General features: G+C 42.6%; 1 protein-coding gene across 1 annotated transcript in view; it reads left to right on the top strand.

Annotated features, from left to right (window-relative positions):
• PLPPR5 (phospholipid phosphatase related 5) overlaps positions 1 to 14,375 on the top strand; it is a 671,585-nt gene that overhangs the window by 319,275 nt on the left and 337,935 nt on the right. The window contains exon 3 of the mRNA XM_078644256.1: positions 12,326 to 12,576. Coding sequence (XP_078500382.1) covers positions 12,326 to 12,576 — 251 coding nt within the window. The remainder of the gene's footprint in view (positions 1 to 12,325; positions 12,577 to 14,375) is intronic.

The following is a 14,375-nucleotide window of genomic DNA, read 5'->3' as shown; positions in this document are numbered from 1 at the left end:
TGACAGAGACGGCCGGACTGGCGGTAGCAGTGACCAGGTATTTTCCCGATGGGCCTTAAGGGTGGAGGCCAGTTATGGACCCGTGGGGCCTGGTTTTGCATCAGTGCTGCCATATCGGCCCCCGTAACAAAAGAAGGAGCGGTGCTTCTCACTAGCACCGTTCCCCTCTACCTCCCGCGACTGGTTGTTGTTTCCAGTCCGACTGTAATGACAGAGGATGATGCTGGTATGATATAACCTAGTAAGCTGAAGGTGGGGGGCATATTACAGACGTTATAAGCACCAGCAAGTGTGGCGAGCAGGATGAGAACAATAGAAGTGTAACAGTTTATTGTTAATAGTTTCTCTTTCTTAGTGGTTATTAAGTAGCTCTGGCAACCTAGGTGACCCTTATAGGGGAACGAGGGGGATCCAACTATTAATGGAGAACTTAGGATTTTCAAGTTCTGTTATGAGGAAGGATGCTAGAAGAGTCATGTCTGTAGGCAAGGGTGAGGTTGGCTGTACAGGAGGGGGCGTTACAATTGGGAGGAGGAACAGCAGATCTCACGCATGGTTGCAGTAAGTAATTCACTGACTCGTCTCGGTGCATAATGACATGTTGAGTGAGGAATGTCTTACAATGCAGGTGCACACTATATTCTGGAAAGTGAAAGGGATACAAAAGTTGTTAAACGCAACAGAGTATTGTCCTTGCTGAAAAAGAAACATGCTTATTATTATGCTACAGGAGACACAACTGATGACCACGGAACATGATCAATTGCAGGCAAGGTAAGGAAGGGACATTGTGGCATACTAGCTTTATCTCCTCAACTAGAGAAGTGATAATATAGGTGGCCACCTCAGTCCCATCGAATGTTGACACTCCATTCAAGGGTGTGAATGGTAGATTGAGGTGGGGGGTGAACTCTGCAGAGAATATGCTCTCAATATAGATTCCCCAGATTTATTTGGGATGGAAAATTCAACTACTAATGCCATATGCACACTATAATATATTTTGGATGGGAGATTTAAACTGCATACCAGATGTCTTCTAGACAGCTCCTGAGCCACCACTCAGGCATTGAGTAGGTCTTCTATAACATTACAGATTGGGACCGACATGCTGATGTTTATAAAACTGTGGTGGATGAACCACGGAGACAAGAGAGGGTATTCCTTCTACTCACTGGTGCATGGGTCTTTTTCACACATTGATTTTGCCTGTTGTCAGACAATGACAGTAGCGTTACTGGGGAAGAGCTATATTGCACCAATACTACAGTGGTATCTACAGGTGCTGGTGTTGCAGGGCCAGGTATTTAGGGAGCAGATTCAGGAAGCCATCAAGGCATTTTTAATGGTCAATAAAGAGTCAGGGGACTCAACTGGAACCTTATGGGAGTCATTTCAGGTGACTCTCAGGGGATATGTATGGGAATGTACTATGGGGTGCAGAAGTACCTAGGTGATAGAACCCACACCTGGAAGGTAAAATTGCAAGCACATATGGATGCCCTGTGATGAGGCCTGAAGACTGGAACACACAGCAGACTCTGGTATAGGAATTAAATCAGGCCTGGGACAGTCTGAAGAAACATGAATATAGATTATATTCTGAACAATAGCTTGATCAAGGGGACGTGGCTGGACAATTACTAATAATAACGGCTGGTGAATAGAGAGAGATGGGGAGGTACAGTACTGGCAATTAAGAATAAGAAGGGACAGGTTTGTCTGACCAGCATGTCATCCATAAAAGTTTTGATGAGTTCTATACTGAGCTGTACGCTGGGAGAAGCATGGCAGCCAAATATCATATTGCTTCTTTGGAGGGGAGGCCAATTAAATACCTTATCGGGGGAGCTCTTGGAGGTTGTCAATGCCCCAGGGAAGAGGAAGTAGGCATTAAATAGACTATAAATTAAAAATATAGGGAAGGCCTCAGGAAATGATGGCTTACCAGCCACATTTGATCAGAAATACAGTGAACTGCTGATTCCATCGTTGCTTGCTATGTACCAAGAATCACTGGAGATGACAGTTTTGGGAGCCCCTCCCGGATGATCATATAGGTTTCTCACCTAAGCCAAGAAAGATGCACAGGACTGTGAGTGCTGTATACCACTTTCCATCATCAATGTAGATGCCAATATTTCAGGGAAAATACCAGCGACATGGCTAGGAAAAGCCGCTGTGATCCACATGGATCAAGCAGGGTTTGTTGGGGGACCCATGATAACCACAAATGTCAGGAAGGCCTGCCTTATCACAGAGCATGCCAAGAAAAGAGGGCAGGACAGTACCATAGTAATTTTAGATGCTCATAAAGAGTTTGACACAGTGGACTGGACATTCATGAGGCAGACTTTGGGTGGTATGGCCTAGGCCAGGATTTCCTGAAATGAGTGGATCTACTAAACACAGACTGGGTGGCACATGGCAAGGTGGAGTATAGACTTTCAGATTAGTGGATGGTACAGAGAGGCACAAGACAGGGATGCCCCCTCTCCCTGCTGATCTTCAGGCTTATAATTGATTGGTTGACTCAATTGATACGTCTCAAAGATTGCGACGAGGGGAAGACGTGAAAAGGATGCGTACAATTATAGCGCTATATGCTGATGACATCCTTTAGACCACTAGGGACCTGATGGACACCTGGGGGCATCCAGTGCATACAATAACACAGATGGGGAGTCAATCTGTCTTACAAATCAATGTAAAAAATCGATCCTTTGCGGATGAATGGCAGCATCTGAGAAGGAGGAGAGAAACTTTGTTTGCACACACTGTCAACACCGATCCACCACTTAGGGATTCAGATGTGCACTAACCTGGTGCTAGTCTTAAAAAAGCATAGGTATGTGGGTGAGCTTTAAATTGTCCTTAACAAGGTGAATTACTTTAAGTTAAATTATTATATTACTGCATGTGCTATTTGTGCTGTAGCACAAACCTATATGCATTCCACATACCTATTTTCACAATTTGGACCAGCTGCAATGGCTGTTATATAGGGGGGGGCGGTAAGGCAAAGATTTCTCTGGACAATTTGAGGCTCCAATTGGATGCCGGAGGTATGCAGGCTCCAGATTTCAGTGTTTTTTAATCAGGCTACATAATTCCAATACATGGACCCCTGGAGGTGTCTGCGTCAATAGAGTAAGGGGGTACCACCTCTTAAACTGCTGGCTCTTCCATTATTGTCTCAAAGGGCGCTACAACTGTTGGAGTATGGGGTTCCATTGTCGATGGGTCTTTGTTGTCAGCTGAGACATCAAAGTTACATCTCAACACAAATCATTAGCAATTATCATTACTTTAGCTTAGTCCATTTTAGAGAGTTAAGTTAAGTTAAAGGACTTTATTTTAAATCTTTTTGTTATTCATTCATTTTGTTAAGGTATTATTCTCAAAAAATCATCAGTAAAGGTTAACTATCAATGAATTAGTGTTTAGTAATAAGATTAATCAATTCAGTAAAACAAAGCAAGGATTAATATAGTAAAACATAACATGGGGCATCCCAGTAAGAAGAGTCCCTAATCTAAGCAAATCTCAGAGTTCTGTCTCAAATTTGAAAGGTTGATAGGTAATTTCATACATATGTGAAATGCCCCAGAATACATACATTCTGGACAGAGGTAGTTGGAAAACGAATTGAAGTGACAGAAATAGTGCTACAGACAACAATACCATTGTGCCTGTTAGGCTTATACCCAGGGCAAAGCTTACCAAGTCTATGTCCAAGGTGACACAATTGGAACAGGTAGTGGCAAAGAAATGTATAGCAGTGCCTTGATTTCAGGACGGACTAACACAATGGGGAAAAGATGGTTAGGAGGGTTTCTGCTGAATGAAGAGTGCGATAAAAGATGAAATATGCAGACAGGAATCAAATGGGAATGCTAGAGTGTGAAAGAATGAATATCAAACTGGTGCATGATGGGACTGAAGAAGGGGATGATGAAGAGTAAATAAACAAATCCTTTTGAAATTTGTGCCATGATTCATGCAAGTCTAAATTACCTTTGCGAACAACCCTAAATGTATAGTGCTCCTCTATCTCACCCATCACCTATCATCCTCCCAAAAACGAATACTGGGAGCCCTGACAGTCTCAACACTTCCCTCTGTGCTATCACACTGCTCCCTGTTGAAGTGAGTGTGCTACAATTTCATTATGAGAGCAGGCACTTTGCAGACTAAAGTTTTCAGCAATGCTGGTAGCATGAAGAAAAATCCTCTGTCTGCCCCTCATGTCGAGACCTGGAGCTGGCAACAGCAGTGGTGGTTTAAGACAAAAAGAAACATTGGATTGCGTCCAACAATCCCTTGCCTCACTTCAATTTATTTAGACTCGAGTAAGGCAGTGGAAGACAGGATAGTTAAAAGACCATCATATGTCATTACAAAGTCTCATTTGGGGCTTCCAAAATCCATTATCAGAAAGGTTTGAGGCATGTATGAGGTAGCACATGTTTAATGATCTCTTAGTGAAGTAGATACTCAAAGGAGTATACCGCCACATTTTTTCCACTTTTGATACTGAGACCTTTCCAGGTGTTTGGATTCAGCATCCTTGAATGTGCCTTCATTAACAAGATATGTGCTTGAGTGCTTCTAACTTAAGCCAGTTCTATCTCTGGCTGGCTCCATTTCACCATATGTGGTGGGCTAAATGAATTGTTCATGTGAGCAAAAGCAAATTGAGTTCCTGATATAAACGAAGTTCCTATTAGATATATTGAAATCTACTTTATCGATATTTGTCTTAAACTATGATTTAGGTTTTGGCACAACGGATACTCCTTCACAAATGTGATGGATATCTATCATGGCCACCATAATATAGGTGCCAATGAATTTCAGCGCACTTGTAATATGGTGGACAGGATATCTCTCATGCCTTGAGACCTCTTTTGGTGATAAGTGCGCTATATAAAAGCATTTGACATTTGACATTTGACATTTGTGGCAGAATACCCCACCTGCCAAAACTCTAAATCAGGTTCTTGGTTTCTGGACATTGGTCCCACGTGATCAATCCTATGCTATACGGCGTTGTCCCTTCTCCTTTGCAGTAGTTTACAGAAAACTGCATAAGACAGTAAGTGTTTACATAAAACAATGACTTAATTAGTATGCATTTTCGTTTGTGAGAGATCATAGGTGTAAGCATGAATTTTGTTTTAATCAAATTAGGTGGCACTAACCATTGACATATTCCTTTTTTGTACTCATAGGCCTATTTTAATGAAACTCCTTTGAAAGTATTTATTTAGATGGAAGCATTCCAAATGATAACTGATGGAGCAGTCTGTTGCTGATCAATTTGATTTTTCTTACTTAAAATGCCTTTGCCTTATTAATCACACAGTATTACCACTAGCAGATGTATGAGAAAAGAAGCTGATTTTGAACACAATAGGTGTATTTACCCCAACTATATATTAATGTACTTTCAGGGCAAAAAGAGATTCTGAAACAGCACTGAGCACATATTGCAATTAAGACTTAGCAAATCCAGAAGATTTATTTGATCATTGGTTGTGATTGTGAAGAACAGTAATATGTTGACAATAGATAGAGAAGGATCACAGTGTAGAGAGGGTAACATTAGGAAAAATGTATTGTGTCCATCCTTACACATTTTTTGTTTTTCCCTTGATTGTAATAAGACTTGGTGTGAGCTAGACAAGGATTACTGATCCATGGATTTATTTTCCGCATCTAGTATTATTGATTATTAGAACACCCTTTTCAAGCCACACCTAGTGGAACCAAGTACTATATATAGGGCTTAGCGATAAAGCATGAGACAATATGTGGGTGAGAGCTTACCTCTTGTGTGTGAAATACACTATAAAACCCAGGAAGTAGTGATTAAAACTTGGATTTTCAATGACTAACTAGTTGTAATACTGTGTGATGATGTTATTTGAAAGGAAGATAATTGGCGAATATTACTTTCCTCTCATCACCCTTCTCTCTGACGTTAGAAGAATGTAACACATCGGTTTGTCCCAATTAGTCCTAATGACTTTTTCACATTTGACTTCACTGCATTTTGGACTTTTACAGTGAGCGAGTCCCACTACCTGAGTCTCATCTACTGTAAATTTATGGTAATTGGCCTGAGAGCGCTAACCACCAGTATCTGCCTTTTAAGACAAGGTCACTGATGGTAAGAGGTGCAGGACAGATTATAAGTGAACATGTGAGTGCATGCACGTGAGCACTTGTGCAGGTTGTGTGTATTAGACTACCGACTTCCGCAGTCTGGGAACTGCACACAGGTAGACCATTGCAGAAGGAATCATGCAGTATGTTGTACTGAATTGGACTGGGCCTAATGGTGTAGGTGGGCATGCATGCTATCGGTCAGCAATGCTTACTGAAGACCTGTGGTGCTTACAAGCTATTATGTATTATAGGCGAAATCTGCCTTAAGGTACAGTTTTGTTCCATTTAGGCCTACATGGTCCAGCAAGGTATGAAACAGCTGATAAACATTTACCAGGAGATTACATTTACAGTTCCTAAAACCACACCTGCACTTAGTATGGCACTTAAAAGTTTATCAAATTCTCATGACTCAGATCAGAATCAAATTTCAGGCCTTTATTCCTTCCTGCAGGGGGGAATTACTGTTAGAAATTGGGGTCTCTAGTTGGCAAAGGTAGGTACCCTTGCTTCTAGTCAGGGTAAGGGGGATACACTCTTTAGATAACCCCTGCTCACCCCCTCGGTAGCTTGGCACAAGCAGACAGGCTTATCGCAAAGGCAATGTGTAAAGTATTTGTACCAACACTCACAGTAACACAGTGAAAACACCACAAATGAACATCACAACAGTTTAGAAAAATACAGTATCTTTAGCTACACTAAATAAGACCAAAACAACCCAAATCCAACATACACAGTTAAAATATGACTTTCATAAGGTTTCAAGAACTTGTACCATAGAAAACTATGGATGTGTGACTTTTCATCAAAGTACCCTTAGATGCGTTAAAGTTCAAAAAGCCAATCAGCTGCAGAGTCGGAAAACAAAAAGATGTACACTCCTGAGACCTTGGGGAGGTGATGCGACAGTCCCATTGCACCTATAGGTAGGGTTTTGTCAAATCCGGTCTGTATGGGGAGTGATGCGTCGAATCTTCGTGACGGTTTCATTCCGCAGGTGATGCGTCAGACGAACTTACCGCACAGGCACAATGTGTGAAAATCCAGGTTGCGTTGGCGATCGATGCAGCGGTGTTGAGCGCCCCTGCGTCGGTCCTCTTCAGCCGCGATCCCCTGATGCATCGATTTCTGTAGTTCTTTGAGTTTCTTCTTTCTTCCAGCTCCCAAACAGCAGCAACATCCTCCAGAAGTCCAAAACTGGCACAGGCACCTCTTGGCAAGTCAGAACTCACAGCAGCAGATTCAGGGGAGCTGGGGGTGAAGTCTTTGTGTCCCTGAGACTTCAGAACAGGAGGCCAGCACACTTCAGGCCCTAAGAGATCTCCTTCAAGCAGGCTACACAGCACACAGCAAAGTTCTTCTCCTGTCCTTGGCAGAAACAGCAATTGCAGCCCAACCCTAGACACACAGCAGGGCAGTACTTCCAGGAATGATCTAAAGTCTGTGGTTTTGGGTCTGATACTTATACCCCAAAATGTCTTTGTTCTCTTTGTGCAAGGGGCTCAAACTAGTCCTGGGGGCCCTCTGCAAGTACACAACATCATCCCTTGTCAGTGTGAGTCTTGGCTCCAGACACACCACAGGGGGGCGGAGCCAACATTCTGGAAGGTATGCACAGCCCTATTCAGGTACAAGTGCTACTCCTCCCACCACTCCAAATGCAGATCAGGACTATTCAGCCTAATGTTGACTCATTCAGACTTCTGGAGCCACTACACCTCCCCAGCCCCTGTCACTCGAAAGCCAGAAAGGCAATCCACAAACAGGCAGAGGCACACAGGATGAATGAACAAGAAAATAGCCACTTTCTAAAAGTGGTATTTTCAAACACACAATTCAAAAAACATCTTTACTGAAGGATGTGTTATCAAATTCAGGGATACCAAACTCCATTTTTCGATCTTATCCCTATGGGAAGATATACTTTTAAAATGTTACAAAGCATTCCTCTTTACATCCTAAGGGGCAAAATAGCCTTCCTATAGTGAAAAACTAAATTGGAAGTATTTCACTATCAGGACATGTTACACACACCAGTACATGTCATACCTTTCACATACACTGCACCCTGCCCAGGGGTGTACCTTAGGCCTACCATAGGGGTGCCCTATATGGAAGGAAAGGGAATGTTAGGGCCTGGCAAGTGAGTGCACTTGCCAAGTCGAAATGGCAGTTAACAAACTGCACACAGGCACCACGGAGGCGGGCCTGATACCTCGTTTGTGGGCTACTCATTGGGGTGGCAAAATCAGCACTGCAAGCCCACTAGTAGCATTTGATTTACCAGCCCTGGCACACTCCGTGCACTTTACTAGGGACCTACTGGTAAAACAAATAAGCTAATCTGGGAGAACCATTCAAAATAACAATTTACACAGAGATCATATGTACTTTAGCACTGATCAGCACTGGTAAAGTGCCCTGAGTCATAGAGCCAACAAATGCAGTCCAGGAAAAAAGCTAAAGGTTTGGGGATAACCCTGTAAAAAGGGCCATTTCCAACACTTACTATGCTCTCAGTGGGGGGATCAAGGCCTTGTCACATAATACAACAATTAACAATGCTTGACTTAGTACCTGGAAACTGGGAGAGACCAGGCCCATTGGAACAAAGAAGGATGGCCAGACCTTTGAAGCCCACACAGGAGGTTCTCATCTTTGAATTTTGGTGAGAAGGGTTCCTGCATCTATGTCAACTAGGGCCAGATCTGTGGCTCTTAGGGGAGCTATTTCCATTGACAACTTGTAGTCGCCATATTGGATTGTCCCTGAGTGCTGTGCAGGACGGTTGGGGTAGGGGTGGAGTGATAATATGGCATCCTAGGATTGGGCTAGGTTGCCTGGTTCCCAGAAATTTACACACCCGCTCAAAAGCGCCTGCTCAAGGGAGGGATAGATGAGAATACACTGAACCTGGGAGTGACAAAAGTAAAAGAATGCCCATCTAGAAAGAGAAGTCATTTGATGCCTTTCAAGGATGTACTGAGGGATTTAACTCCAGCTGACTGCTAGGACTAGGACGGGTCTGTCCAGACCCATTGGCTCTGACCCCCTTATGTCCTCCCAAGTAATAGTTGGAGGAATAGACCCACCAGAGGACCTTGAATGATTTCTCTGGGCCTTCTGTGGACTGGTCCTGGATCCCATGATGCAGAGGTGTCCTTCAAGAAGCTTGGAGACTCTGAGACATGGGGAGTGTGACAGAGGGGCTGTTTCTATCTGGCTGCAGAGGGACTGTGCAATATGGAAGAGCACCAGGATGAAAGCAGAGGATGACTCTGGGAAACCAAACCCAGATCCCCACAAAGTGTCTTCGGAGCCCAGGAGGCCCCAACAATAAATAATGTTACAGGTGGCTAGGGCTGGTTACCAGGAGCACAAGTAGCCCATATTTGCTAAAATTGATTGAAGGGGGGCGAGAACTGAGCCTGAACATTCCAGGGATAATATAGAAAATGAGCATAAAACACTCCACCCAATTTCTTCCAAATTCCACTGGGGTGGGCAAGTGGAGGGAGTCGATGCAACATTAATCTGACCATTTTCTTGTGGGAGTGGACATGAGTGGGGATCCCATTCGGTTGGGGCCCCAGAGCTCCTTGTGGGCTGGTACATGAACAGGTCGTCTTGGGGACCCCAAAGGACCAGGCTGAGACTTTTCTGTCCACCCTGTATCCATGTCTGGATGGCACAGGTCATGTTGATCTATAATCCCCCTGCCCATGCTCACTATGGGCAGGGGAAAATTCACCATTGCAGCCCGCAGATGGGAGCAGAAGAAAATATTGCTTCTACTGAGGCATGAGCAAGAAGAAAGATGCTGGCTCCTGTACATGGTACAAGAGTTGCAAGCCGGAAGTATCAGGGAGCCTTGATGCTAACTGAAACACTCAAAAGATGATGAGAGGCTGCTTGCAATAAGTCTAATCACTGGCAACAGCTCGAGGTAGCACTCCAATCCATTATTCTTTTGTTCACCGTACCACCTTAGTTTGCAGCCAACTGTATGCAAATCAGTCTTGACCCTGCTCCTCATGAGAACAGTCCAGCCTGAACCTCCACGTCAGGTTCTCCCTGAATCAGAACACAAGCAACCTAGGACTGATTTCACCATAGCCTGCAGCTATCAACAACCCTTGTCCCTTTTGGGTGTCCTGGGTGGGACTGGAAAACCCAAAACAAAAAAAATATAATAAATGAAAATGTGGTGGGAGGCTGCAAAACAGAATAACGAAGAGTTACTCACTGCTTCAGTGCCCCATAATCCCCTGCAAGGGGATTACAATTGACATAACTTCACTTTGTGGTGTCCAAGAGAGGGCATTGGCACCATCAACAATTACTGGAGAGTGTTTGGCAAACTAGCTGCAGAAGTGTAAGAGCTCCCAAAAAAATGGTTTCAGTATACTAACACTCTCTCAAGGGTCCGAAATCCTGAGAGGGTTGTTTGCATTTTCAAGCACTTCTGGAGATGCAGCTTTTGCTCTTGGGCTCTGAAGTGCAAAGACTCCTTGTGTTTGGTCCTATGACTGCAGTGTAGTCTGATAGCAGCAAACGTAACACTCAGCAATGCATAATTTGAGTTAAAATGCTTTATTTAAAATCTCGATGTTGACAATACAATGTTTACCAATATAATTATCGTTCTAAATTATTAATAATGTTCTTAGTGATTTTAATGGTGGTGCAGTGGTGGATCATGACTTGTCGCTGCTTTTACTGATATGGTTATACTCTGACAAAGCCAGTAGGCCTGCCTTATTTGTAATGGCATCTCTTAGTATTGTGATGTTGCATCTAGTATACGTGGGAGATATTGTGATTATAGGGTTCAGGATCTACTAGGGATGTAATGTAATATGAGGGTGTCACCAAAGTTACTTCCATCTACCTGCTGCATATATTTATAACTTAATGCATATTATTTAGTGAGGAGAGTATAATGTAAGTACGGTTTCTCTTTGAAAGAAAGTTCATTGACTGGAGTATGAATTATTGAGTGTTGTGTACCAGAGTGCAAGGGTTACATTTTTTTTTATAGCGCGAACTAGAACCGAACCGAATCAGTTATCAGGGTGCTTTACATAGCACCAGTTACATTACATGAGGACACACTTTCATTTTAGGCACGGGGAGATTAAGTGATTTGCCCAGAATCACAGGGGGTTTTTGGCGTCGTTACCGCGACTTGAACCAAGTTCCCCAGCTCCGAGGTCGAGCGCCTTAGCCGTTAGGCCAATCCCTCTCCCCTTCTTGCCACACCACCTCCCCTAAGCATGCCTTGGAATGCTCTGCGTCACTACCCTTAGTAAGTCAAGTGCTACAATAAAGTAGTTGGTTCCCAGCAAAAGGACAATTGTGGGCTTATTACTTATAAAATCTCACATCCTTCACAATTAAAAACCTAGGGGTATATTATCAAGGGGTTTATCTCCGCTTTTTTGGCTTTAAAAGCCAAGAAAGCGGAGATAAAATTATCTCCCTATTACCAAGCTGTCGCTAACACCAGTTAGTGACAGCTAATAGGAGATAGCGACCATCTTGGGCCCCGCTTTGCATCTCAGTGATATTTATCACTAATGACATGCAAAGTGGGCGTGCCAAGATGTTAGCGACTGGAAACAGTCGCTAACATCGCTATCTCCTATTACCAACTTTTGGAGATATTCGCGCTAAGCGCGAATATCTCCAAAAGCTAACACCTGCCCTGAGCAGTTCTTCACCATGTTATCCAATGGGAGGTGGATAACATGGCTAAGAGCATTTGCTCGATAATGCATGAATATCGCTGACTTTTCAGCGATATACATGCATTGCGGCCGTTTTTTATCGCATTTGCGATAAACCTTGCTAATAGCAAGGTTTATCTGCGATAAAAATCGCCGATGTGCGGCGATAATTTTTGTCTCTAAACAAGTTAGAGACAAAAATTATCGCTAGTTGTTGGTAATATGCCCTATTTCTTACAGTGAATAATACAATGTTATCCTTTTTCCATATAGCATGCTATTTGTGTCTTTGCTTTACAAAACTATTTTACCTTAGTTAATATACATTTGACTGGCTGCAGGTTTACTACATCTTTACATATCATCATATATTAAGGAAAACCAATGATGTAATTTTTTTTCTCTATCTTTATCTGCAGGTATTTATACTTTTGGATTATTTGCTACGGACATATTTGTAAATGCTGGACAAGTAGTGACTGGAAATCTTGCACCACATTTCCTCACAGTTTGCAAACCCAACTATACTGATCTTGGTTGTCAGCAATATACACAGTTTATTACTAATGCACAAGCGTGCACTGGAAACCCTGATCTTGTGCTCAAGGCCAGGAAGACATTTCCATCCAAAGAAGCAGCACTGAGTGTTTATGCCGCACTCTACCTGGCCGTAAGTACACTAATGCATTTCTTCCACCATTCCTTTCAATTTACATTAATATGCAGTGAACAATTTCCAAGTTTCATCCGTAACCTATTTCTATTAAAGGTTTTTTTTTCACATGGTGCATAAATATTTTGTAGCCTGATTAGATACATAATAGCACAATTAGAAAAGCAAGTTCCATTTTCACCCAGTTTGTAACTATGTGAGATCTTTAAGAATACATTCATTAAAATGCCAATTTTGTACACATTCCATTAGGTTTGCCTTTATTAATGACATTTGAATGTAGTAAATTGAATTAAGTGTATTATGACTGGATTTAGGCCTACTTTCACCAGTAAGTTAACGTATGATTGAATTTTCCAACAGCCTTATGGTATTGCTTCATTGACAAAGATGAGCCTGCAATGTGTTATAATAAAATGACACAACCCTTTTAAAAAGATTTTGTAAGCATTGTTTATGTTTGGGTAGGTTTTCTTGTAATTTGATCTTATCTTTCTGTGAACTCATACATGTTTTTCCATTTTAAGAGAACAAATCTCATGATTGGAATATGCTTGCATTCTGAAGCAGTCATGACACATGGTTGTATGACGGAACCATGCGTGCCTTTACCAAGCACGCCTTTACAACACATCCATTACAATGCATGCGTCTTTACCACGCATGTCTTTACCACTAATATTTTTACCACACATATGCCTTTTCAATGAAAATGTACGCATTTTAGAGGTACGTATAAACTCTTTGTATATTACCTACTGGCGGTCGCCAGTAGGTATATATAGTTAGGATTTTTTCCCTATGGGATTTTTGAAAATTCTATGTCTAATAACTTTGGCGTTTGTGGACGGAATTGGCTGAAATTTTCAGGAAAATGGCACATTTTGTTTCTGAGCAGCCCCTGAAAATTGGGCGGGGGTTCGTCCAGGGGGGGTCGAGAAAAAAGGGGGGTCCCAAAACGTGTTTTTAACATTGAGTTTTCCATAGGGCGGTTGGCCTCACTTTTAGCCCGAACGGCTGAATGGATTTGCACGAAACTTGGCAAAATTGTAGGGACTGGTAGCCCGATGTGCCTTTTGTAGGTCTCAATATATGTGCTCCAGTGGATTTTGAGAAATTAACGTTTAAAAAAAGTATATATATATATATTCCCTGAAAAAAATTGTTTCAGGGACGTTATAGTTAGTTGGACATTTCACAAGTACAAAACCAGAGAAATTCGGCCGTTATAGTTAGTTCAGCTAACTATAACTCGCGCCCCCGCAATGCACTGCTGATGACATCACATATTACATCATTCATGACATAGTCAGTGACATCACTGATGACATCTCAAATGACATCTCAATAGACATCACTGATGACATTACTGATGATATCAGCCACGTAATAATCTGATGCAACTCCTCACACTCTAATATAACCTTTGATACACCCACTGTAAAATACAGACAACCATTTTGAAAACCATCGACACACCAATACCAGTTACTAAATACGCACTCACTGATTCCTAGGCCTACATACACATCCACTCATTCACCAATACAATCACTCATACATGCAGTCACTCATCAATACAACACTATCATATGGCCCAGGAGGGGGGCCCCATGGCCCCCCTCCCCCGCAAAAAAAGAAAGTCTGACCTCAGATGATGGGGTCCCTGGGGCCATAAATGGCCTGAGGAGGTGGGCCACGTGGCCCCTACAAATATTGTAAATAAAACTTAAAACCGTGGCCATGCCCCGGGGATGAGGTCCCTGGGGCCGAAAATGGTCCCGGGAGGGGGGCCA

This window comes from Lissotriton helveticus, chromosome 1_1 (genome assembly GCF_964261635.1).
Source record: "Lissotriton helveticus chromosome 1_1, aLisHel1.1, whole genome shotgun sequence".
Classification (NCBI taxonomy): domain Eukaryota; kingdom Metazoa; phylum Chordata; class Amphibia; order Caudata; family Salamandridae; genus Lissotriton; species Lissotriton helveticus.
Note: the sequence above shows the minus strand (reverse complement) of the source record. Positions and strands in the feature narration are given on the sequence as shown.